The 27,093-nt window shown below is 37.2% G+C and overlaps 1 protein-coding gene across 1 annotated transcript in view; it reads left to right on the top strand.

Annotated features, from left to right (window-relative positions):
- Nucleotides 1-27,093, top strand: part of Gdi (GDP dissociation inhibitor) — a 106,049-nt gene that overhangs the window by 39,658 nt on the left and 39,298 nt on the right. Inside the window, exon 5 of the mRNA XM_081762086.1 lies at nucleotides 14,663-14,803. Within this exon, the coding sequence (XP_081618212.1) occupies nucleotides 14,663-14,803 (141 nt within the window). The remainder of the gene's footprint in view (nucleotides 1-14,662; nucleotides 14,804-27,093) is intronic.

Raw genomic sequence — 27,093 nt, 5'->3', positions numbered from 1 at the left:
ATATCAGTCCGTCGTGGCGTAAGAAAGGTTTCCTTAACATGGATTTAGCGTTTCAAGAATAGATAAATCTCCGTTAAGCCACTGTTCATAACAAAGATGGTAGAAATTAACCACTTTTGGGTTCAACGTTGATCACCATAGAACCAATACTGTAATAGGTAGCGAAAAGCTGCTTGAAATGAATTCATCGTCCCAAGGATAGGATTTGACGTCACTTTTATTTTTCTATTCAAACTCAACGGTTTTTAATTTGTACACTGATCGCCATGAAGAAACACAATAAATAGCTAGTAGTAGTTTCTTCAAATGTTTCACTATCGTAGGACTAGCTTTATTTCCTCCCTTATCTTTATAGAAAACCTGGAAGCTGTAGAAATCTATAGAACATAAATTTCAAATCTGATTCTCTTGACTCGAAAACTGTAGACAGGCGGAATGCTTTCATATGAATTTGGCATCTTCAAGAATACGTTCCATCTTGGACCTTATCCCTCTAATAAAACCGAAAGTTTTAGATCTACCACTTTCGGTTCTAATATTAAAATCCATAGTTTCGAAAACTACTTGGTTTCGTAATACGCAATGTAACCCACTTGTTGATTGAAAGAAAAAAAAAAAAAATAAACTGAATAATTTAAGTTGCGAGTAAATAGTACTGATAGGGCTAGAAAATTAATTTGACACGTATAACGTTTGTAGGAAATCCAGTAATTATTACCAGTATTGCTATTTTTACAATCACACCGCACTGCTTATTTGGCCAAGAGGGCTTAGCTTAAAGGACCGTTTTGTTGTAGTTGTCTTTTCAAATCTTACACTAATTCATCTTTATGAATTTCTTTATCACTTTAAATAGAAATAGGTCAATCCATTCAAGCATTGTTCTTTCGTGGATGTTCTTAGGTATTGATTATTATTAGATAAAATGACCATTCTTCGCACAGGGAGAATCCCATTAACCCTAGAATATTTATTTCAGTTAAAATTTAATGAAAAAAAATACAGTAGATACTCTACTGTTGACATAAATTAAAAGACTGTACACCCACAGAATACTCCTTTATTCAAATTAATACGAGTTAAAAAAAAGTAGAAAAAAGCTTGCAGTGGGTACTAATGATCTTCCGAAAGTCATTTCTAACGGGTCAGATGTTTTCCCGGCTCCGAAAACTACGATTTAGACATAAACCTGTAGTTTTTCTCCTCCCCTACCCCTCCCTCTGGAAATGGGGATGAACTTCGACTTAAACGGCATTTGGAGCATCACTATTCACTTCAAAGAACCCTGAAAACAAGGGATTCGACACAAATATCGGTCATTTTATGTTATTTTTACATGTCACAATCCCCCCTTCCCCTCAGGGTGCTAATGGGGACTGAACTTGAACTTAAATGGCATCTGGAATGTTATTCTTTAAGCGACCGTGAAAACTGGATTCGACACTAATATTGATCGTTTATTATGTCTGCCCCTCCAACTCCGTCCAAGAAGTGCTCAGGGGTCTTGCCCCCACACTGGAGGCTGAACTTGGACTTACACGGCATCAGGACTGCTACCAGTTAACTTAGCGGCGCTAAAAGCTAATGATTCGACACTAATAACGGTCTTGGTATTTTTACATGTAGCAGTTTCACTCCCCGAGTGCCATTGAGGGCTTAAATTGGACAGAAAATTCCATTGGGAGTGTCACTGTTTGTCTGAGCAATCCCGAAAACTATGGATTTGACATTAGTATCGGCAGTTTTAATTTTCATGTGTATCCCCACTCCTAGATGTGCAAGGGGGATCTGAACTTGTAATTAAACGGCATGGAAATTTTTACCAGTCAGCTCATGAAGCCCAAAAATATAGATCTGATACTAATATTGGTAGTTTTCAATCAATTTTGTGTACCTCCTCCATCTCCCCTTTTAGATGTGTTAGGGAAGTCTTACTTCGCCAGTATTCTTTTCTAGTGACTGCAAGTAATATGTTTACCATTATGATCTCTCTCTCTCTCTCTCTCTCTGACACACACACACACACACACACACATATATATATATATATATATATATATATATATATATATATATATATACGAGGGTTGGGGCAAAAGTCATGGCAACTATTTTTTTTCTTGAAGATACCAGTCCGGTTGGAAAATCTGACATATACATACGAAAGGACAAGGTGTTACCTACATGTGTGGACAATGAATATCACTGAAATATCGTAACACACTAATTTATTACGGTAGTATACAGGGCTATATGGCCTTCGCGGTGCAAAAGAATGACAACACAGTACGCATACAGTTGACATGACAAACCTGAGCATAGAGACCCTCTAAGTAGTCCCCTGCTACTTGCACCACGCGCTGCCAGTGATGTGGGAGGCGTTGAATACCATCCGCCTCAGCATTTGCCACACCATGTGTGAATCGGGTCACCTGTTCGCGCACAGCATTAGCAATGTCCTCGCGTGTTGTAAACCGCCTACCACATAGTGGTTCCTTAATCTTTCGAATGAGATCAAAGTCACAGGACGATATGTCAGGAGAGTACGGTGGATGGATGACGACACGTGCCATGTCGGTCCGCACACTGACAGGTCGTCCCGAACGTTGCTCATCACTGATTGACACACGTTCTTGCTGAAACTTTCCTACCCACTGTGCTACTGTCCGGTATGGTAGGGCATTATTACCAAGCGCTTCCACTAATTCACTGTGACATTCCATCGCATTTCACCCTCGGAGAACGGCTATTTTGATGTAAGCGCGATGCTCAACACGGGTTACTTCCATCTCGCACGACACTCACCAACTGACTGATTTCACAGGCCTCGCTGTGCTACTACCAGCTATCACAGAGCCATCTGTTGTTCTGCATACACACTATGCCTGCAGAACTTCCACACGACACATAGAAGTTTGTGATCCGCTCACATATCTGCAAGAAAAAAAAATGGTTGCCATGACTTTTGCCCCAACCCTCGTATATATATATATATACATACATATTACATACATATATATATATATAGTGTTAATGAACTATACCGACAAAACAGTAAGAGGGGATTCCTCACATCAAAATAAGAGAAAAAGTTCATATGGACCTATGGCGGAAGAGCCAAATTTCAACAGGCCATATTTCGAATTCCTGAAACTTTGGATGGTGGTCCTTACCAGTGTAAAGGAAGCCACGCATACGCAATCCAACAATTCATATTCCATTAATTTTCAGTTTGCGTACAGAGTATTCCATACAGGGTGAAATTCTGACATGCCATCAACCGAATTTTGAGATATGCTCAGACTTTGATCCGCCCAAAGTAGGCAAACGATAAGCCTTAATATCAGTGAACACAGAATCCTTCGGAGTGATGTCGGAAGTGTTAAGGATCGTCAGCAGTACGGTTTCTCGAACTCCGGGAAAACGCATGCTGCAATGTTTTCTTTCACGCTTATAAGTGAAGAAAACGTGAAATATACCGTGACGAAATACATTGCATCACACATTATTCCCAACACTAAAAACATGGAGCTACCGGTTCCTAACACTTCCGACTTCCCTCCGAAGCATTGAATATCCATTGTTGTCAAGGCATACCTTCTGCTTACTTTGGGCCCTCCTTGAAATCTTATATATAAAAGAGAACGCACAAATCCTTTGTTCCCTCATCACGCTAATACGGCTGAACCAATTTCTTTCATTTTTGGGGGGTTATTAGGATTTGGACCCTAGATGGTTTTTATCATATCACTTTAATTTTCAATTACCAGTGTCTTGAGATAATTGACCATTCAAGTGTCCATAACGTACAAATCCTTTGTTAGTTCATCATAGGTAAAAATAAACGTATTTATATGCAACCCGCATGACCGTGTCACTCGGCGGGTTAACATAAATGACAGGCGATATAATGTTAACATTTACTGCAATCTACTATGGTTTTTATCATATCACTTGAAAGCGAAAAAGTAAAAATTATCTAAGTAACAAAGTTTATTGCGTTCCGGGGTGACCGCAGCGAAGCGGGGTGAACGCTGCTAGTCAGAGTATATGTGAAAACTCTATTGAGAGCATATCGGAGAATTACATCCTGTAGGGAATACCCTTGCATACCTATTGAAAATTGACGAAGTATGCCCTTTTGGATTGTATATGCGGGGCTTCCTTTACACTGATAAGGACCACCATCCGAAGTTTCTGGATTTCGAAATAGGGCCTATTGAAATTTGGCTTTTTCTCGATTTTGGATAGCCCTAGCTCTGAAACTATGTACTTTTCGCCATAGGTCCATATGAACTTTTTCTTATTTTGATGTCAGGAATCACCTCTTACAGTTCGTCGGTATAGTTCATTAACACTATATATATATATATATATATATATATATATATATATATATATATAATATAGTGTGCATAATTTGTAATGTCCAACTGTGATAACGGAGAAACCAAAAGAGGGAGAAAAGCGAAACATTGCACGAAGCAACTATAAGCAAAGGGTAGAGACCTGCATGGGCCCGGGCCGGGCTTGGACGGGCCGACACTGTTATTTCTTTGGGCCGGGCCGGGCTTGGACTGGGGCCGATCAATTGTAATTCTTTAATAATTATTGAGTTAAACGATAATTGGAATAAAGCCAAACGTTGAAAAAGTGTGTCCGTGAAAAATGTTATAAAGAATGCAATAGCTATTTACAGTTTGTGTTGCTTAGCGGCTCCACTTTCACTATAGAGAATTGCAGGCATTATGCGGTAAATTGAGCTCTGACCTTGACCTTCACTGAACTCAAAATACAAGAAGGGGTGGGAATGTTTTGCCTGTCGCTAAACAATATTGTCATCTTTATTTTATGCTAAAAATCAATTAAGTTAGATTTTTGTTACAGGGAGTTGTTCTCTCGATGACAGGCAAAGTTCTAGGAGGCAATGGTACCATTCGGGAGGCAAGCGTCAGGTTGTGAACCAGAGTTTAGAAAATGTTTCTGAGGGTTAGGTCAAATTTAGTACTAAATTTTGAGAAAGATTGGGGCTCGAGTTAATTTTTTTAAAAAATTGTCGGGCTAAAACTTTTAAAATTTATCGGGCCCGGGCCGGGCTTAGGCCAAGAATTTTAAAAAACTTATCGGGCCGGGCTGGGCCGGGCCTAGGTACGTTCGGGCTGGATTGGGCTCGGGCCGAAAAATTCGGCCCGTGCAGGTCTCTAGGAGAGGGACATCTTTGAACGTATTAAACATCCAACAGTGTTACCAACCCAGTGAAATCAACAAGTCAAAAGAAAACTTAAAATACCACATTTATTATTCCGTGTTGTAAACTAAGTATGTTACAGTATCACAAACATCCAAAGTTTGTGGAAGCCTTTTATCACACACAGAGCACAACGGAGATGGGCAGAATAATGCACATCGAAAGTACCATAGCGTTGGATACCATGGTCATGGTATGACTTTTATTCGAAGGAATAGGAACGAAGTTACAAGGACTTGAAAATTTATTTATTTATTTATTTATTCAAAGTTTTTATTTCGAAAACGTGCTTAATTATCACATCTAGTTAGTTGTATCGTTTTCAGTTGGCAAACAAATCATTTTCCTGTTTACAGCTATTCAGTATATCAAACCGTTTCGAAGATGTGAAAAGCATTACTGAAGTTCGCAACACTGGTTAAATCATGTTATTGCGAGAACTTGTAATTACAGCTACGAAAAGCTATTGCTGTAATGCTATAAACGAGAAAGAAACCAACAATGATTTTAAATGTTTCCTACAATACTCCATTTCCAGCAGTATTGCGAACTTCATCAGTATTTATCATATCTCCGGAACGGTGTTTGATTTGAAATATGAAATTCTTAAAATCATTTTGGGTTAGCAACACTGTTGGATGTTTCTGTCCTATACATGCAGATTTCCCCTCCCAATAGTTGCTTCGTGCAAAGTTTCCTTTTCTTCCTCGTTTGGTATCTGTTATCACGGTTGTTGGACATCATAAATCATGCTTGCGCTCTCTCTCCCTCTCGATATATATACTGTTCGCCCATTCGGCAGAGACCTCCAGTTGGCAGAGTGCCAAGGAGAGTCTATGTTAATGAAAGGAGAGAAGTGTAAAAGAAGAAGAGGAAGGAAGGCATTGGTTATTGGCGAGGGTGGTTTGTTTGAACAGTGTTACCAACCCGGCATCAAAACTATAGCTGATAAGATTTTATGAATAAAAAAATGAAATCTTAAATTTTACGTCCCACGGTTATGCCGGCTAGGCTAAAGGAGACTGATGATGAGAAATGAATGAAATGGTGGAATGAAGAAAGTGGGAGGAAACAGGAGAACCCCGAGAAAACCCACGAGCACGATGTTTGTTCACACAAGGTCCACACGTCGCGAGCTGGGATCGAACCAGGGACCCCAAGCAACGGAGGTGAACGCTCTACCACCGCGCCCCCATTTATGAATAATAATATGAGAATGAAATCGAAGTGGGCCTGCATCACTGAAAGCACGATAATCGGTGATTATTACCCGTAGTAGTGAAATGTGTGGTAGAATGATTTTTGTTCGAGTGCTACAATGGGGGGGGGGGGAGATATAATGGTTTCTAACAACTAATTCGCGTATTAAATTGCTAAAAGAGAGCCCAAGAGCCATGATAAGAAGAACTGATGCTAGTTTGTTGTTCATGTCTATGTGCTGGCGATGTCCTCTCAAGATGAAATTTCACAGTTTAACGTGGGACCGAGCCACCGGGAATCGAACCTGAGACCCCTTAATTGCAAGGTAACGAGCGTAACAATTCATCCACCGGTGATAGTACTTTAATAATAGGATATAGCAGATTCCTTTAGCTACATTGTCCCACATTCCAGTGCGCAGTAGTAACAACTGAAGGCAATAAAATAAGTAAACTAAATAAATAAATAAGTAATAAAATGTTAAACAACAAAATAAAGAAATAGCATTTTAAACAAAATAAGTAAATAAAACTAAACAGCTCACCTTAGGTTAGATCCGTTCATTCATCACTGTCATCAGAATAATCACTGTCATCATCATCATCACTCGCACTTACACTAATCACTATAGGATCACATACTTCTTCAATGATTCCATCTCTCTCCCAATACGTATTTTCCAATGACACCACATGAGAGTAATGCTTTTTCCACTCTTCCACGGTAACACTGTTAATCGCCTGCTCAGTGTACTTAAACAGAGTCATCATATCTAGATCTCCAGTTACATTTCGGTCACGGATAAACCTTTTCACATCTGCCCAAACGTACTCAATGGCATTAATGTCGCAATGGTATGGGGGTAATCTCAAAGCCATGAATCCATGCTCTTGGAGCATCATGTCGAATTTGAATATCTTCGTTGTGGGTGCGTTCTTTTTCACCAGGTCTAGCAGTTCAATTTTACGCATGTCTGGGGAATGAGGAACGTTGTTTACAGAAAGCCAATCCATGATCTCTTGCTTTTTGTTAGATGATGTTGGGGGTTTGTTTAATTGTATTGAGTGATATGGCGCATTGTCAATAACGACCACAGCATGTTCAGGAAGGTTTGGAATAAGTTTTTCTCTTGTCCACTTTTCGAAGATTGTGGAATTCATCTGACCATGATAATCGCCAGATGTCGAATTGGCTTTGTACATTAAATTGGCATTCTGTATAAAACCCATTTCTCCCCCCGCGCATAAAATAATTATGCGTCGCGAGGCATTTCCGGTTTCCACAACTCCATGTTCTTCATCACTTTGCCAACATTTGCTGAAGGTTAAGTTGCTGTCTATCCACGATTCATCCAAAAATACGATCGGTCTTTTTTCGTTCCTGTAACGTCGTACTGTTCTCAAATATTGAGTTCTAGCTAACACTATATCACTCTGCTCCATTATAAACTTTCGCTTGTTCTGACACTTCTTGAAACTAAAACCGATTTCATGTAAAACTCTCCTTAAAGTTTCGCGTTGCCAACGAAAATTAATACGTGTTTGCAACACAGGAAGCAATTTGGGGATAGTAGGAACTTTTTTCTCGTTCGCATAAAATTCATGTATAACTCTCCTTATAACGTCTCTATCAAAATCGTCCAAAGCTATGTTCTCGATAGTGGCCTTTTTCTGGCGCTTTTTTGGCGATTGAAATTTCGGCACATCTTCACCTTTCGCTTCTCTACGAATTCTTTTCACAGTTGACTCTGAAACTTTCGCAATTACACTTGCACGTTTGGTAGCCTGAGAAAGGGGAATTAGAAGACGGTCTTCTAGCGCTTCTTTGTCACAAAATGTCACCACATTATGGATTAGTCTTTTCTCGGCACTACGTAAGTGTTTCTTCACGCCAGCGCTGGTTGACGGTATTGGCTCCATCGTATTAAAATATACACAAAACAACGCACGTACACACACACACACACACAACACACAAGCGCAAGCATAAACACGAAACAGGTGAGAGAAAGAACTAGAAAAAACAGTAAACTGCACAACCACAAACGTGTGTCTACTGTAGAGAAAGACAATAGCTTATGTCCTCGCGCGAGTATTTGGCGCAATCAACCGAATATCGAAACCCCTAGAAACACAAAGCTAGGCTGCATTTAAAATGCGCGCGCTCTATTCACTGCGTGACATCATCGCCTGACTAGAATGTACTGCTGATCTGGATCCAATTTATGTAGCTTGGCAACTATGTTTAAACTTCCAGCCTTCTTTCTCTCGCCCCCAGAGTCGCTCCCAGAGGAGAAAACGAACACTTGTTGCCTGTACCTACACATACCTATTTTTTGTAGTGGACTGTTCTACTTCTGTCATGCGCAGAAGTGTCGAGAGACCTAATGTCCGCGGGTAAACAGTATATATATATATATATATATATATATATATATATATATATATGTATGTATGTATAAAATATGACAACTGCGTTCCTCAGATGCAGCTGAAATAGAAATTTTAAGGAGAATGCAGTAGGCAATTGCTGTATGATATTAGGATAAATCAGATGAGATCTGTAATCAGCTCTGTAGAATTTGGTGCAAGCACATACACAGGAATTGGTTTCGGACGGAGTGTAAATTCTACAGGAGGAAAGATGTTAAAATTTGTAAAATCATCCCTGAAATTTGATTAAATTTACAGAAGTCTGGATTTCGGGGAAAGAGGTCCGGACCCCCAGCCCCCTCCCGCCCTGTGAACGTCCCTTAGTCGGTGCGACAGTAATTGGACTGATCGCTCCAGTCTTAACGTAACATAATGAGTTACCGGTGAATTCACTTGCTTCAGCCTTCTTGATACGCAGTGTTCTCTTTTATGGAATGTAAAACAACCAGATTTAGTTTAATGGTCTACAAACTATTATCTAATCCATGTGAATTAAACAAACTTTTGCTATGTTAAAGGTTATATTGGATATACAACGGTTTTCTTTAACGTACATTGTTAACTTTGGGTACGTTTCAGGATATTAATGGTAATACTTTTAAAAATACCTTATGTAATTGTGGTTCATTATCTCTAAATGTTTTTATTTCCAAGAATGAATCTGAGAGTATAAATTAATTTCCTTAAGTAACCTGTCTCTTTACCTCCGGTGAAGTCATAGCGCCAGGTCTGGAGCAAACTGCCCAGTTATTCCATTTATTGCTCATTCAAATTAGTCTTTCATGACCTGGAAAATATTATTCATACATGCAACTAATTCAGTATTTGGCACCAGCTCTTCCAAAGGAAGATACGATTTCGTTTAGTGGCGACCTAGAAATCAAATAGGTTCCTTCTTAGTATATTAGCTTTTTCTTCGGGGCCCCTCGTGCATGTCAAGAATACCATCGTCCTTGGCAGATGCGCTGAAGTCGGCAATATGTAGGGTATGGGTTGGTTTGGTTTAAATTTTTAAAATGTGAACACCGGTTAGAATTCACAAATACCTTGTGTCAAGAATATTAATTATAAATTTGTAATTAAACAATTCGCGTTGTCTATCGAAACTTGGCAAGTAGAACTAGGCAATAGCTACACAAAGGTCACGAACTACTGATTTAAACTGAAGAATTAGTGTGCTATTCGAAAACTTTTCTCAAGGGAAGGTGGGGGGAGAATAAAATAATGCTTTTACGTACTCAGCCATGACACATTATCTATCTGTCTATATATGCTATTACAAAACAACTACTTCACATTGTGTAAACATATCAGTGGTAGTTTTTTCATAATGTATGGTCGTATTGAGTTTCACGGACAAACATGAAATTAGTCCTTCGATCTAAATGGACACGTGTACACTACGTGAAGGAGTGATTTTCTCAATATTGAAACAGAAAGTGGTAGACTTCTGCCACTTAAGATTGTAATAGTGTAAATGTTATTAATAAAATGTATTGTTAAGACGCTTAATCGATTGCAGAAAACTACTTCTCGATATGTTAGTTTTCGTTCTGTGGTGATTTAACATAAAAAGCGGTAATGTTTTCTTTGTATCACTTGCGATTTGAACATGATCTCCGTAAGCGAACTTGATTGCTAGCTGGTTGAATGTAGAATGTGAGCGGACAATATTTCAATGTTAAATCACATGTTTAGACTTGACTGTGTGAAAGAAAATCTGTAGAACAGTGAAGTAACAATGTTGGATAGTGTTGGAAATATAGAGTAGCTTGTATTATCCTTCGGTGAATATAGAGAAGTTGTAAAGTATGTGTGAGGTGAGGCTGTGTGTCCATTTCTGAGAATTGTAAGTTTAGAACAATAGTGGAAGTCAATAAAGAGTAAACAGAAGTACCGTAGAACTTAGGAACATGGTAGTTATATTGCAATTCTGTACTGCGCGTATACTACCAGCATTTCTATTAATTTATCCAAGTTACTTTCAACACTTTCGACCCTCTACATACTGACAAAATTTGTTTATCCATGAAGTAGTCCTTGATGTTTTCGTCCCGCATACGGACGGACACGGAGAGAGTAAATATATATATATAAAGGAGTTTAGATAAATCACTCCTGAACAAACTTTGTTCCTAATTGTAGTATTTTGTCTACAAAATAAGTTGTTCCCTATTTCTATTCTGACATTCAAGAACAAATCGAGGAGAAAGAATTATCTCTACTAGCGATGATAATTCTAATTTGAGCATAAATTTTTGAGCGGAAATCCTTGGCTTTACCCCGTCAATTCGCACTCTGAGAAAAATAAACACTTTAATCCAATTTAGTAGTATCTATGTACCCTTAAGAAAGAGGTAAAATTATTAATTTCCTTGTGTTTGGGAAATTGTCGGATACAAACCGTAATCAGTTGCTACTTTTTAAACTGGCTTCTGAAGAAAAAGAATCATAAAATAAGGAAGTGTAAATCAAGACTAGCGGAAAAGTTTTTAATTTTTTTTAAAAAAAAATCTCCCAGTGCAATTTGAACCAAATTCAAAAATTTTGAATTCCACCAGAAAGAAGGAATGCAACACGACTATCGAATCAACTGTAGATCTACCACCTTTCAGTTGTGTTGATAGCTAAGGATCTCTTTAAAACACTCCGTTTTTTTACGTTTTTTTTTTTTTAGTAAAAGCGTGTGCATTTTCTTTACCTATGTGGATAGCTTAGGTGTGGTGTCAGGAACGCTGATTCGATTCCCAGAGGGAGCTCAATGTTTTTTAGATCCCATATTAATCTGAAGCTCCACGTCATATGTAACTTCGCTGCTGAACGGAACGCTAAACTCTAATCCAATTCAATGTTTCCTTTAACCACATCTGTCTTCTGCATTTAAGATACTATTTTGCTCTAAACTAACATTGAATTAAGTAATAAAATAAGATCTGAATATTTCAATCAGCAAACAAGGTGTTGGGAAGGCTTTCACTACTCCGAGTTGTTGCCAAACTGACAGTTTAAGGAACTTCAAAAAATTCAGGCGTGCAATTACATTTTGGAGAAGTGTACATTAATACACCAACCAGAAATTTAATCTGTGTGGCTGTTGATGCAATTCGAACTAAGTAGTCGAAAAAATTTTCAGGGAAGAGTTTAATTTCTTGTCATTAGGTAAATGTTGTGTAATTTCAGAACCAAATACTTAGTTCTTATTTTATGTTTTTTTCTAGTTGATTAGGGAAAAGTATATAGTTTCCATGTTTTCTTGGTCTTGTTTTCCCATCAAATGGGGAAAGTCGATATGGCTAATTACCATATTAGGGAGTGTGATGGATTGAAAAATGAGGCAATTCTTGCCGCCACCCTGGATTTAAGTTTAGTATTATAGGGAGCTAGCTTTAATGCGAAGCTGAGGAATTCCGAGTTGATTGGCAGGTTCCCCACTCCGTCGCCAAGAAACGGTTACTCGACGGTCCTGGGCAGGGTTGCCAGTGCGTTGTCAAAAAATTCAGCTAATATTAACTTAATTCAAAGAGTTTATGCAATCCCTATCGAAGATCCCAGTATACGTGGACACGAAAATTAGGCTGTGATAACAAATGCTTCAGTTTTTTTTTTTTCTCCCTCGCTTCTTCGTCGCACTGTACTATGGCCTTCCTTATTACTTCTCTAGCTTCGCTGTGTATAGTTTGCCCTCTCTTACGCTGTGAAGCCATTGTCAAATGAATAATAAGCAACAAAACCGCAACCACAACAGCACACAACAAATAACCAACTCTCACACTCTTCAGAATGACATTCATTTGACAAATTTTTAACCCTGGCAACGGTGACATATAGAAGGGGGGTAAGGGAGTATTGCAAGAGTCAGGCAGAAAAATTGTTGAAACTTTTCCCCCTTTACCTCAGCCCCCGCTGGTAAACAAGCTAGCTCCCTATAATACTTACGATTTTTACAGTGCGATTTCTAAACTCATTGTTTATTTCTCTTTAAATCAACATTTTACGTGATCAAAGCTATTTTGAACCGAAATATTGAAGAAATTACTTGTTTCACGTACAAGAGTTATAGATGAGTTAAAAATTTTTATTATACCTTGTTTGGTCAAACGACAATACCAAAATGATATATTTAGACATTCAAAACTCTCTGGCTCTGGATTCTATTCGGCCACATCCATGACTTTAGGCCCTTTCTAAGTACTCTAAAAGTAAGACTTATTTTTTGATCGGTCCATCCGCAACGGCGGAATAAATGCTTTTTTTTTTTTTTTTTTTTTTAAGAATACACCATATTGAGAACAATTTTGAATTTTGCCTTGCGGTATGCGTGTTGGGAAATTTGATCTAGCTTATTTCTTGGTAAACTGCTACGGTCTTTGATGTTGAAATCAGTTATTTCAAAACAGTACGATGTTTACTTTTCCTCTTATTAGCCTACTCCAGCTCGCTAGGCTAGGGTAGGGGCCGCGGTGGCTCAGTGGTGGAGCGTTCACCTCTGGTACTTGGGGTCCCGGGTTCGATCGCAGCCTCCGCCAAATGAACTTTGTGGAGGACAAACACCGTGTGCGTGGGTTTTCTTGGGGTTCTCTAGTTTCCTTCCACTTTCTTCATTCCACCGTTTCATTCATTACTCATAATCACAGTCTCCTTTAGTCTAACCGGCATAACGTGGGACGTAAAACTCAAATTTCATATCTTTTTAGCTAGGCTAGGGAATGAGTCTTGTTTCCATGTACAATCCGCGGCAAAAAAACCTGCAACATGAGCATATAAGTTTATTGTGAAATGACGCAGTCTTTTGCTCCAAAATAAGTGTGCACGGGAGGAGGCCGAGGTTTATCCTGCCGTGATTCGTTCCACTTAGACTTTGTTCATTCCCTGTGCTGTTAGGCGTAGTTTCACAATAAACTTACATCCTCATGTTGCAGGTTTTTTGCCGCGGATTGTACAAGAAACAAACTAGGATAAGATAAAATGCTAATGAAACTTCGATACACTGGTTTTAGAAGTTGATGTGAATGTACTCGGAAGGTAAATCTGTTCCTCAAAGAAGTTACATTTAATAAGTCGGAAGTTAATCCGATACTACATATCTGTTAATACTTACAGCAGCTGCTGCAATATTTTAACAGAAACTAGTTGTAAATTACATCGAAGTAAAATGAAAATGAAATTGTATGAGACGGTTTCTAATAAGCATATTTAAGGGAAGTGGAAGTTAAAATGCAGTATAGCTTTTGAAACGCCATACCTAATTGACATAGTACAGTAATGTTGTAGTATCACTGTTCAGCCTGGAAAAAGAAAATAGATATATAGTATCATATCACAAGTCTGAGTTCGTTATATCTGCAAGAGTAAACTTAATTTCATGAGGTGGAGGACCTATTTGATTAGAAGAATAAAAACTTGTTTTTCGCTAAAACAGTGTGTGTGGAATGAGTAGTACAAGGTGGATTACATGAATTTTGAAACTAGTAGTGTGTGTTGACAGAAAGCTACAGCATATTGGTATGTTCGTGTCCATGAGAAGATCAAAATGTTCTGTGTGGATGTGAATGATTTGGAGTCCTACGTACTTTGATTATTTATTCTATTAAAAGGTTGCCCCCATAGGTTAATTGCGGGATTTTAATCCGAATGATTATATAGAATTTAAAAATCTAAGATAATTACCGTTCAGTAATGCTCTAATGAACAGTGTTTTATGCATAATCCGTAATTATTATTTTTATAGTTAATGTAAACTAATTCTCTATTGTGCTTTGTTTATATATTTTACTTCTTTAAGGGATGATGATTATCTGAACCAGCCTGCTGTGCAGACTGTTCGACGGATAAAGCTGTACAGCGATTCTCTGGCTCGCTACGGAAAGTCACCTTACCTGTATCCAATGTATGGCTTAGGAGAACTTCCGCAAGGATTTGCAAGGTATGTTAATAGATTGGGTACCTGCAGTAAGTATAATTTAAAATTTGCAAAGAAATTTCGAACTGGCCTTCTTCTCGATAATATTTTACTTTTCTCTTTATTGAAATTTCTTTAGTGATTTTTAATAATGCAGTTGGCTTTTCATATACTAGATAGTAAAGAAATATTTGTTATATATGAGATGTTTTAAGTTTTGGCAGATATGAGTGTCGTGATTTCCAGATAGTTGCATCAGCAAGAATAAATTGTAAACTGAGAGTTATAATTTAAAATTCGTGAATTGGCATCGTTGTGATGTCAGGGTTTTAACAAGCAGTAGTTCATCAGAAGAGCATGATGGTCCACACGAAGGCACAGTATTTTGTTTCCCAACAGTGCGTAGGGTTTTAAAAAAAAGTTTACACGAAGACCGCTTCGGAAGGCTACCATCCACGGAAATTTGAAACAAACGAACAGTGCGAAGGTGATGTGTGGTTCGGATATTTCGTGGTTCATTTAATAGGCCTATTCTTTTCCAAGGGCGTTTACTGGAAATATGTATTTGGAAATATAAACATTTCTAGTATCGGAATTAAACAGTCGTGTCATACGTAATTATTTTCAGCAATACGGAAACCCCTTTCGACCGACGCCCCTCTCCCTACGATTGCTAAGATGTTAAAAGAAAAATTATGCTGGGAACATCTATGAAGGCCTAAATGTTAGCATTCTCATGTTTATTCAGGACATTGCAAAAGAATGTGATTTTGAGACTGCTGAAAGTGCTGCAAGTGTGTTTTTACAAGAATGAAGCACAATTGGAAGTGTGGCGTTCAGTAAGTTATGTATGGTACAAAGGTTTGAAAGTTAAAGTTTTCATATTGATGCAGCTTCTGTTCAGATTTCATGATAGTTTCAAGTCTTCGAGATTTTTAAAAAATCTTGACATTTGCCTTCCAGTTGATAAAAATTGTCAATGCAAATTATTCTTGCACTTACCACAAGATTCTTTCTACTATCGTCTGTTGCATGCACACGGAATTCATAATCATCTCTTTGAAGAGAGAAAAGAGAAAATTGAACTCAATAGGTAAACTTGCAAATGTAGTGAATAAAAAATAGCCAAATGGGGGGGAGGGGAATTTGAAACTGCTTTTGTTACCACGTATAGGGCCCGCTATACACTACGAGATAAATCCTAGGAAATACCTTAGGATTTATCTTTGGAAAAATGTTCTGACATAACTCGTAGGAAATCCTACCCTTTTGTGCCATACACGTGAAGAGTTTTCCTGTCTGACCGAATGACGTTTATCAATATTATGAAATGGTTTTATTTAATAAAAGTACAAAGTTGAAGAATTATGCTAACTACACTGCACATCCTACTGATATTAATACCAAGCGCTATATTGTTAAACTGGATAACTTATATAGGGTGTCCATAAAGTCCTTTGCCACCCTTAAAACTCGGAAACGGTGAAATATATGTCAAAACAAGAGAACACTATTTCATCATTTCAAAAGTACCACGTACTGAGGGAAATAGTTGCCCCAGGGTCCCTCGGGGGGTCCCAGACGGGGTCGAACTCAAAATTTTCAAATGGCGGGGGACATTCAATTAGTATATAGTTTGAAAGCTACTTTCAAAAGAAAGACGATGGAATAAGTTTCGATGCTCTATAGTAAACACGCACAAAATGGCGGCAGGTGAAAATGTTAATATAGTTTGCATTGAAAAGTCTTTGGCCACCCCTAGCAATCTGAAATGGCTCAACTGATGTAAAAACGGAAAAACACCTATTGTCCGATTGCCCGAATGTTGTCAGAGTAGGATAGGTCGAAATAAGCGACGACGAAGTGTAAAACAGGGTAAAATTGAAGATAACCTAAAATATTAAATATAATGCTGTATAAGTGAAGTTTCGAAATAACAGTACTGTATAATAATTCAACGTAAATTTGATTTGATTTCCAACTTAGCGCCCCTTTTAGCATCTAGGCTATATAAGACGTGGACCTACTGCTTAACATGGAATCCGAACCACATGAGCTCCAACCGGGAATAGAACTTCGAAGTTCCACGCCAAAAGCGTGTATGGTATCCGCTTAGCTACGAGTGAGCTCTGATTGAATATAAAATATGCTATGAAGTTTTGTTTTATTGTTATGTATAGAGTATTTATTTTACTAATTTACTATTGCATTTCTCATTTTAGACGAACCCAAGAGTTGACTTCCAAGTGTATTCTTATAAAGAAAGAAATATATGTCGTTACAAAAACAAAAGAACATAATCAGAATTCGAATTTTCAATAACATCAGTGCGTAGTTATCTACCTAATTTCATATTTAACAAAGAAAAACATATTTTATTCCAAATAAGAACTAAAAGAAAACAGTAAATGTCTAATTGTAGGCTTCTCTTATAGTTAGTATTGTAAAACATATTATAATAATATATATTTTATTCCCTGCTAATCAAAAACATACAAAATTACCTTTCGAGTACAAGAAAGGATGTTTAGAAGGATATTTGCAACGCATTATGTTCATGCGGTCCTTTTGACTGCGCGCGACTACTCACGTTACTTCGGCAGCGCGACTTCTCGAGGGCTAACAGGGTATCATGTCTGCATTACTGAGACAATACTATTTCAAGTAGAAGTTTGAGTACTACTACTTCTGACGCTATTACTAATATTGCTATTGCAAGTACTAATATTCCTGTTCCGTCTTCTTTTAACAATAGCTTTCAAACGATGTACTACTTGACACCCCTTGCTCTTAGAAATTTTGAGTTGGACCCCGTCTGCGACCCTCTGAGAGACCCTGCGGCAACTTTGTTTCCCTCAATATGTGGTACTTTTGAAACGTTGATATACGTGTATTTTAGTTTTGATACTTGTTGAGCTATTTCAGATTTCTAGGGGTGGCCAAAGACTGTTCAATGCAAACTGTATTAACATTTTGACCTGCTACCATTTTGTACATGTTTACTATAGAGCATCGAAACTTATTCCGTAGTCTTTCTTTTGAAAATAGCTTTCAAACGATATACTACTTGACCCACCTTGCCGTTTGAAAATTTTGAGTTGGACCCCGTCTGGGACCCTCCGAGGGACCCTGGACAACTTTGTTTCCCTCAGTACGTGGTACTTTTGAAATGATGAAATAGCGTTTTCTCGTTTTGACATATATTTCTCAGTTTGCGAGTTTCAGGGGTGGCAAAGGACTTAATAGACACCCTGTATATATATAAAAGCATAAGTCAAAAGGGTGCTGGTGTACTTTTGGCGCAGCACATTTTTGAAGATCTAAAAGTAAAATTCAATGATTTGCATGAAAAGACATAAAGAACAAATTTCGGCAAACAGAATTAAATACGCAGTAATACACCTGTATTTTATGTTTACAAGTGTAGGGTTACTAGGTAAAATAATAAATGTTTTATGACGGATAAAATAAAAGGGACAGTATTTAGTAGAAAGGATCCAAATACATTTTCTAAGAAATGTTACAATTTCGGTAATTTCTGTTCACATCAGTTAAGTTTAGGTTGGTTCAGGTTAATTACGGTTAGGTTAGATTATATTAGTATATGGGTCCAGCATAATTTTCAGAAAATGACAGAATTTCGCTTACTTCTATTAATATTAGGTTAGTTTAAGTTTAGTTTTATTATGTTAGACCTCGTTAGGTTGTATTTGGTCTAAGTACTTGCATCTTCCATTTGTCCTGTAAATTTTGTACTTTTTTGGTGTACTTCTGGACTACTGCGAAACATTTACTTAAGTGAGTATATATGAAAGATGACTGGTGATACTATTTTCCACCACCGGTCTATTTTTGCACAGTTTACAGAAGCTATAATCTGTTTTTACAAGTGGAGCGCTATTACCATGATACCATGACAAGTGCTATTCAAACTCGTATCATTTCCAAAACCCACTCGTTTTCAGTGCCTTCGCTGACGCGTCTGCTCCCTTCGGACGCATCTCCTCGCTGATGCTCGACCCCCCGCTTCACCCTGCCCCGACTCGGTTAGATGGCACCAGACTCGTGCTTTTCAGAGGCCACCTAGCACAGCTAGGCTCGTGTTTTTTGTACTAGTTTTTTACTATACATCCGGACCCCGTATTTGTACTCAAATCGTAGGAGTTGTAGTTTTTCAAAAATTGCTTTTGATGGTCCCCTTGAATTTTATCTATGCCATGTGAGATATTTTCATGTCGCTCAACGCAAATCATTTAGGAAACAATAAGACAAATTATGATTTTTCAACAGTTATTTCGAGTGGTGCTCCAAAAGTAAACCTGCACGATCAGAAGATACCTCATCCGTTGTTCTCACTTTTTTTTGTTTGTCTGATGTCGCTTAAAGCAAAATCTTACGAATTTTCTTTCCGAAATAGAGCGTGCTCTAAACAAGAGAAATCTCATAGGATTGTTCAGAACACAGGAAATGACATGTGGTCTGAGCCATACACGTTGAGATTTTCACTCTAGGACAAATCGTAAGAGATTTCCTAGGATCTAGCCTATAGTGTATAGTTGGCCTTACTATATATAGTTCTCCCAAAATTCATAAGGGAGTGCCCTAGGGCTTATATCTCGGAAAACACAATACCCATATTACTTAACAAAATTTTTTTGTAAGGTGTATATTAGGAAATTTAAAGATTAATTTTTAAAAATGTTATTTTTAAAAAAAACAGTCGTTAGTTCTAATAGTTGTAAGATTGCGTCAGGTGACGTTGTGGACGTGTACATTCTTGTTCGCAAAGAACGTGGCTGTCCACAGCTAAATCTTTGAAAAGCCACATACCGTTATCTACAGATGGAGTTAAATAGAACTGAGAATTTTTTGTTTTAAAGGCCAAGTGAAATCTTGAGTTAGAACACACACACAACAATTTTCTACGTATAGTTGCCACAATACGCCCTTTAAAAGGAAGCTTTGTAGCCAAGATTTCTTGAACGATATTGTACCTTTCATGTGTTTTGCAAAACACCGTGTGCGTGGGTTTTCTCGGGGCTTTCCCGTTTCCTCCCGCTTTCTTCATTCCACCATTGCATTCATTACTCATTATCACCGTCTCCTTTAGCCTAACCGGCATAACCGAGGGACGTAAAACTCAAAATTTCATTTCATTTTCATTTGTTTTGCAGTTCAGCGTGCCAAGGAATAGTAAGGTGGACATACAATTCCGGTATTAGAAACTGAACAAATAATTGCATTTATAGAAATATGTATTAAACCTTCAGCATGATGCTTTGCTCATAATCTTGTTTCTAACCAGTGATACACTGTATCATTTTAATTTCAACTATAACGTAGACTACTAAATGTTTAGTAGGTGTGTGTGTTCGGCATTTATTCTGTTAAAGCCCATCAGCTTCTCAGCATGGCAGTATTGACTTTGAATAGGTTACTTTAGGTTAAATTTTGTTCTCTTACTTTAGTAAACTGGTTTGGCTTGGCGTTACTTATCGGAACTCCGTCCACACGTTTAGACGTTGACTCGATCAGAGTAGGTAAACAGTTACCGATCAGCTGTTAATTGGAGTCCTTCGTGGGACATGAAACTAGGAATTCCGTTCTATTTCTAAAGAAAAACATCCTGACAACTTTCAAATCTGGGGTATCGTAGAGATTTGTCTTTAACTAGGTCCGTTGCTAGGAGTTATATTTATGGAGAGAGGTTATATTGGACGTCATGTTGGAAATGTCCTGGATAAACAATCGACATGTTTGACAGCACGGAGAAAACCAAGGAAGGTTTCCTAAGGGTTCAGTGTCCAACCTCTGAGCTACTGACAAGATGACGGTATGATAAATTATAAATTCTACTATCATTGCTTTCTTCTGAAATGTCCGTGTTTTGCAGTAGAGAAAGGAGCCAACCGGTTTAGTTTCTTATTTCCATACGAAAATTCACAAAAATTCACTGGATGTAATAATGAGTTGCCACATTACGAAGAAAAAAAATCAATAAAAAATCTTATTTTTCTCGTTGTAATCTTTAAAAGAAAAAGTTTTGAAATCAAGACGTAAAATTTTTAAGGAATACTAGGAGCCATGATCTTATAAAATAAGGAAGGAGATTGGTTTACCTAATTTTCAACTCATAAACAATAATAATAGTAATAATAATAATAATAATAATAATAATAATAATAATAATAATAATAATAATAATAATAATAATAATAATTAAAAAAAAGATTCGATTGAAATAGACCGTGTAACCAATCAAAAAATTTAGAGAAACTTTCTGAAAATTAAAAATTATTGTACAAACAATATGCATAGATAAGAGGAATCTATTTTCTTTACACCATATCTGTTATAAGTGCGAATTTATTAAGAATTCAGAGTGATAAAGTGCGTGAATGAGCAAAGAATGTAACCCGGCTTTTTCCGCCTTATCGTGCTCGTGTTGCAGTAACTAGTATACCGCTCATTTTCCTACCCTCCTTTCTTGAATAACTCCAATTTTCACTCTGAGGTCTATGCTGGAAGAGTTTCCGTGGGAATTTTGTGAACCTCAAAAACCTAAAGATAAACCTCGTGTAAATACGAAACTCAGTTGTTTCACTAATTGTAAGTTGAAAGGATAATTGCAGGGTTGGATGCAAGAACCAGGTAAGTCCAATTTTTAGCGAATTTGAGATTTTCACATGTTCCAGTTAGTGATTCCATTTCAAATCGTCCAGGGTGGTCCACACGACTGTCTCAGATTTAGTTTTTTTTTTTTTTTTTTTTTTTTTTTTTTTTTTTAATAAGAAACTACATACAAAATTATTAGACCCATATTTCTTTTTCCTGAAAAAAAAAATTCTCTTCGATATACAGCCTTCCAAAATGGCTGCCTTCCTCTCGGATTGCTCGAAAAACTGAAAAACATGTCAAATTAAAAATTTTATTGTAGAGAAGCGAGTGTAGTGACTTAATCGCAGTAGCAGGAAGAGTATAAAGTTCTATGTTTCGGTGGAGGGCCAGCGAAATTCACTCGCAATGTTGCCAACTTTGGTGAATTTTTGCTTACTTCAAACATTTTCTGTCCTCACGAGCAATATCAACCATCTGCTTCTAGCATCGAAATCTACTCCATAAAATCTCTTGAAAATGTAAAGGACTTAAATTTCTGATTATTACATCCCACGTTATAGCATGATTGAAAAGCTGAAAATTTCATTAAGATGACATTTTCTCAAAAACCCCATCTTTTAAAAATCCGAATTTTTTACATGTATTGGAGAAGTACCTAAGTATTTAATATCCGCTAACCGTTCATGCGGCTGTAGCCCCTAACATTCGCAATTATTGAAATTTCGATTTTTGTACCTGAAATGTAAATATTTCCTTTGGGCATTTAAATCCTATACATAAGGCGAATTGAAAGGCAGTATGAAAAATTTTGAGAGGTGAATCCTTCACCGTAGTCTACGTTTCACCGATAACGGCCGTATTAATGGCGACACATTCATGTTTAGCATGTTAACTGTCTGGTTAATGGTTTCCAAATCTACATTCAGAGGAATAAATTCATCTTGCTGGTGCATAATTTCATATTTGTACCTCCCCGCCAAGTGAACTTTGTGGTGGACAAACACCGTGTGCGTGGGTTTTCTCGGGGTTCTCCCGTTTCCTCCCACTTTCTTCATTCCACCATTTCATTCATCACTCATCATCACCGTCTCCTTTAGCCTAGCCGGCATAACCGTGGGACGTAAAACTCAAACATTTCATTTTTTCATATTTGTACCTTCTTCCGTGGTCACAAATATCTCACACACATTCACGTTGTTCACGGTAAATATTCAAAGCACCCTTTACACAAATAATCATCCTCTCCTAATACTACGTTTTGGGAGACGCACTGTACGCAGTACATATATTTTACCGCAAGATAAAATTTTTGTCAAGAATTCTTTCTGTACACAATCCTCTTATGCCTTTTAGAATAATCAACACATTTAATAGGTCCTTACTGTAACAGGACTCCTCATTGCTATTCACACACACTGTAACTAGTGCACTACAGTGTCATGTTACCAGTGAAAAAAATTTTCATAGTTCCAGAGAACACTAGCACGATGTTCACGACAGCGAATCTTGTAATAAACTGTTTCGTGGTTGCAGCAGAAGTTCTTGAACAAGTTCGAATTTGATGCGTGGAGTTACGAGAAGTTTTGCAATAAATAAATTTTATTATTATTATTATTATTATTATTACAACTTACACAGACGTAGTTTTTATTAGTCATTTGGTTTTATTAATGATGGCAAACATCAAGTGACATTCACACTTAATGTTGCAAACTATCAATAACACACGAGATAAAACCTTTTAAAATACGTGTAAGTTTTCGAAAACTGGTGATGTGGGGAAAATTGTGCTTCATGTGATGTTTACAATCATTAATAAATACCAAATATCAAATAAAAACCACGTAGTGTGATTTGGAAACAAATAAAAGTTCTACCATGTTGGAAACACTGCCAACCAAATTGCAACACACGTAAAAAATATCATATTGATAGAGATCAACTTTCTGAACTTCATCATAACTTCAACACACAGTTCTGATTTAACGCGAAATTTAAATTTTATTTTCCATTGTCGCGAGCCGATTTTCCGCGAAAACGAAGCGGAATTCGGTTCATCTTCATAGAAACTTTTCTACTAGATTTGATGTCAGGATTCATCTCTCAAAATTTTCATACTCCCTTTCAAATCGCCTTGAGTATAGGATCTAAATACCCATAGGAAATACTTATATTCCAAGTACAAAAATCGAAATTTCAGTAATTAATTGCGAATGTTAGGGGCTGCAGCCGCATGAACGGTTAACGGATATTAAATACTTAGGTACTTCTCCAATGCATGTAAAAAAAAATCAGATTTTTAAAAGGTGTTTTTTTGGAGAAAATGGCGTCCAAACATGGCGTCTTAATGAAATTTTCAGCTTTTCATCATGCTATAACGTGGGATGTAATAATCAGAAACGTCAGTCATTTACATTTTCAAAAGACCTTATGGAGTAGATTTGGATGCTAGAAGCAGATGGCTGATATTGCTCTTGAGGACAGAAAAAAAATGTTTGAAGTTAGAAAAAAATTCACCAAAGTTGGCAACTTGCGAGTGAATTGCGCAATTCCTATTGGACCAATAGACGAATTTTGGCCCTCCACCGAAACACAACTTCATAGTCTTTCTGCTATTGCGATTATGTTACTGAGTACACTCATTTCTCTACAATAAAACTTTTAATTTGACATTTTTTTCATTTTTTTTTTCGAGCAATCCGAGAGGAGAGCAGCCATTTTGGAAGGCTATAAATCGAAGGAATTTTTTTTTTCAGCAAAAAGAAAAATAAGGGTCTAATAATATTGTATGTAGATTTCATATAAAAAAAAAAAAAAAAAAAATAAATGAAATCTGAGACTGATGGGGACCAATTGTGGTTTGCCTGGACGATTTGAAATGGAATTGGTCAGTTATAATGCAAAGGAGGTACGTACATACATTGTTCATCGTGAAGTTTGAGCAGAAAGCAGGCAGCTCCGGAAAACTTTCTAAAAGTGTACTTACGTGGTTCTTGCATCCTACTCTTCAATTAATTGTATTCTTGATTCTGAACACCATTCATTCGCGGTGTTTTTTGTAGTGGTACACAATATTAAGATCTCTTCAGAAGTAAAACCTTTAATTTATATAGCCATGGCTAATTTTGCATATATGAAATGAATTATTTAAGGTATGTTGCAAAATAAGACGAGTGCATTAAGGTACGAAAAGTGTACGTAAAAGGAGGAAAGTGAACTAGATTGGATAGTTAGTATAACATGTAGCGGCAGTCTTGGGAACAAATAAACCACTACCAATGAAAGGGTCAGTAATCCTTCCCTTAATGCGGAACAATTGGGCAAGTAATCTTTTCTAGATAAAATCATAATTTCTCTTCAACATTGACAATTCATTATATAAGTAATTAAACATGAAAATAATTTCAACAACGAAATAAAGGTGCATACACAAATATTCACATCCAAACCAAATTTAACTCTCCCATTTTGAATGGCAGTCCAGAAGTTATACTTTCCATTATCATTACACTTTCCAATTATCTGAATGCAATTTACAGATTATATAATTTAGAATATTACTCATATCAAAAGTTACTCCTAAATTGAATTGAATTTCCAAAATACTTAACAACAAATGATTAAATATAGTGACCGAAGACTAGACTACTCACCAAAAATTTGCAGTAGTTGGCCAAGAGAAAAATAATAGAATAAAATTTTGTACTTACAAATTCTCGCCGGGCAATATATCCCCGTTCACTTTACGTATAATTTTAATTTTTACTTCCGTCCACCCTCCTAATAGGAGCACTATAAGCCAAAAATCATACCGAATTTACACAGCACTTATTTTCAATTTGACGAACAAAATTTTACGCTCCTACCCCTGCTTACCTCACGTTTAATTCTAATGGAAACGTAATAGTTACGGGCAGATTACAAAAGATAGATGGCGTTTCAATCACTTCAAACAAACGAATATCAGAATCCTGACATTGACCTACAGAGTCAATGTTTCCATATACAAGTTTGTTTAATAACTAATCAGCTGATCGAAAATGTCCAAAGTTCTTACTTTTTTTTTTTCTAAACAAGAACTTGCAGAGAAATGTCTCAAACTCTGACAATAAATCACAGGAAATCAAGCAAGTAGTGTATATATAATGTATTGCACAGTGTGTAGAAATACAAGAAACAATCGGTATACAAAGAAATGCACTGTTGCAAAATGATACGACCACTGAACTTTATAACCTATCTATGAACCATTGTTATTCTGCTAGTTGAAACAAGCGGCCAAATATGAAATTCACTAGGTTCTGTAACGTGGAAATGTCAAGTGCATCCCATGCAGCAATAATAGCATCTTTCAAAGACTCCATACTCTTGTATTGTCGACCTCCAGCATACACTTGCCGACACAACACCCTCCAAATATTTTCAATTTGATTCAGATCTGAAGAGATTGCAGGCCAATTCATTACGCGCACTTTTTTTGTTGAACCATTCTTTTGCAGAATTGGCCACATGTATAGGGTCATTATCCTGTTGAAAGACCCACAAAAGTTCACCAGTCATACTAGTGAAATGAAGCAGATTATCTTCGAGCACAATTTGATAATCAGTGGCCTTCATACGGCAAGAAAGGAAAGCGAGGTTGATTTTACCATAAGCACCAAACCCACCGTAGATCATTATAGACTTGCCACCTTGCTGCTGTTTGGAAAAGATCTGTTCCTTTCCTCAAATCATGCCAATAATATGCACACACATCTGCCCCATCTAAATTAAATTTCTTTTCATCATTGAAGATTCTCGCTTCCATTCTTTGCAGTGTACATGCTCTTTTGCAGTCTTTTGCGCTTGTGATCGCCGGTGAGCCGAGGTTAATTTTCTTTTTCTTGTATTGCAAAACATTGCACTGCTGTACAGCCCGGCACAAGGTTGATTTGTGGACGTTTATGGTAGGATCACCGAAGAGGTTCCCTAGACTAGTATTGCCGCCACTAAGCTTACGCTCTACATTTCTTACTTGTCTCGGTGTTAGTTTCCGTGGTCTTCTGGCAGACTTTTTTACATCATACTTTGCTCCGAGTTTCAAATAATTATTCACCACACACGCGGTGGGTCCAATTTTCCTGCCTATAGCTCTGGAAGACATTCCTTCAACTTTGTAAGCGGCAATTTGGCCCTTTTCATACTCAGTCCTTCGACCAATTTTCCTACTCCTCCGTCACACACACTACGGGCGCGTTCCAAACACGATACTGTGTCTTCAATCACATGAAATCTAGTTTCCTGCTTGGAAACTCTTCGAGCGCCAACAACCTTCACCAATCTGCAGTAACGCCCTCTATCACATAGTGATCGTATCATTTCGCAACATCTGATATCCACCTTTTAGTTTGTTCAGAACAAATACCTGAATTCTCCATGTCTTTTTCTAGAACATACTTACAGCTATTACTCTACATTTTGTTTCATTGTCATTTTCTCTTGGGTCTTTATTTATGTTGAATAACTGGTGGTCGTATCGTTTTGCAGCGCACCTTAGTTTGTCATTTTGTAAACTGAAACAAGAGTATATTATTATATGCATTTGAAAGGTAATCAGATTAGTAGATAGCAGCACATAATTTTTCACTTGTTTAGATTTTGACACAGGCTTTCGCTTCCAACCAGAACGCGGAAAATTGTATTCATTGTGAGCACAG

Source organism: Thermobia domestica, chromosome 6, assembly GCF_964235325.1.
Source record: "Thermobia domestica chromosome 6, izTheDome1.hap1.1, whole genome shotgun sequence".
Lineage (NCBI taxonomy): Eukaryota > Metazoa > Arthropoda > Insecta > Zygentoma > Lepismatidae > Thermobia > Thermobia domestica.
This window is presented reverse-complemented; position numbering and strand designations above follow the sequence as displayed.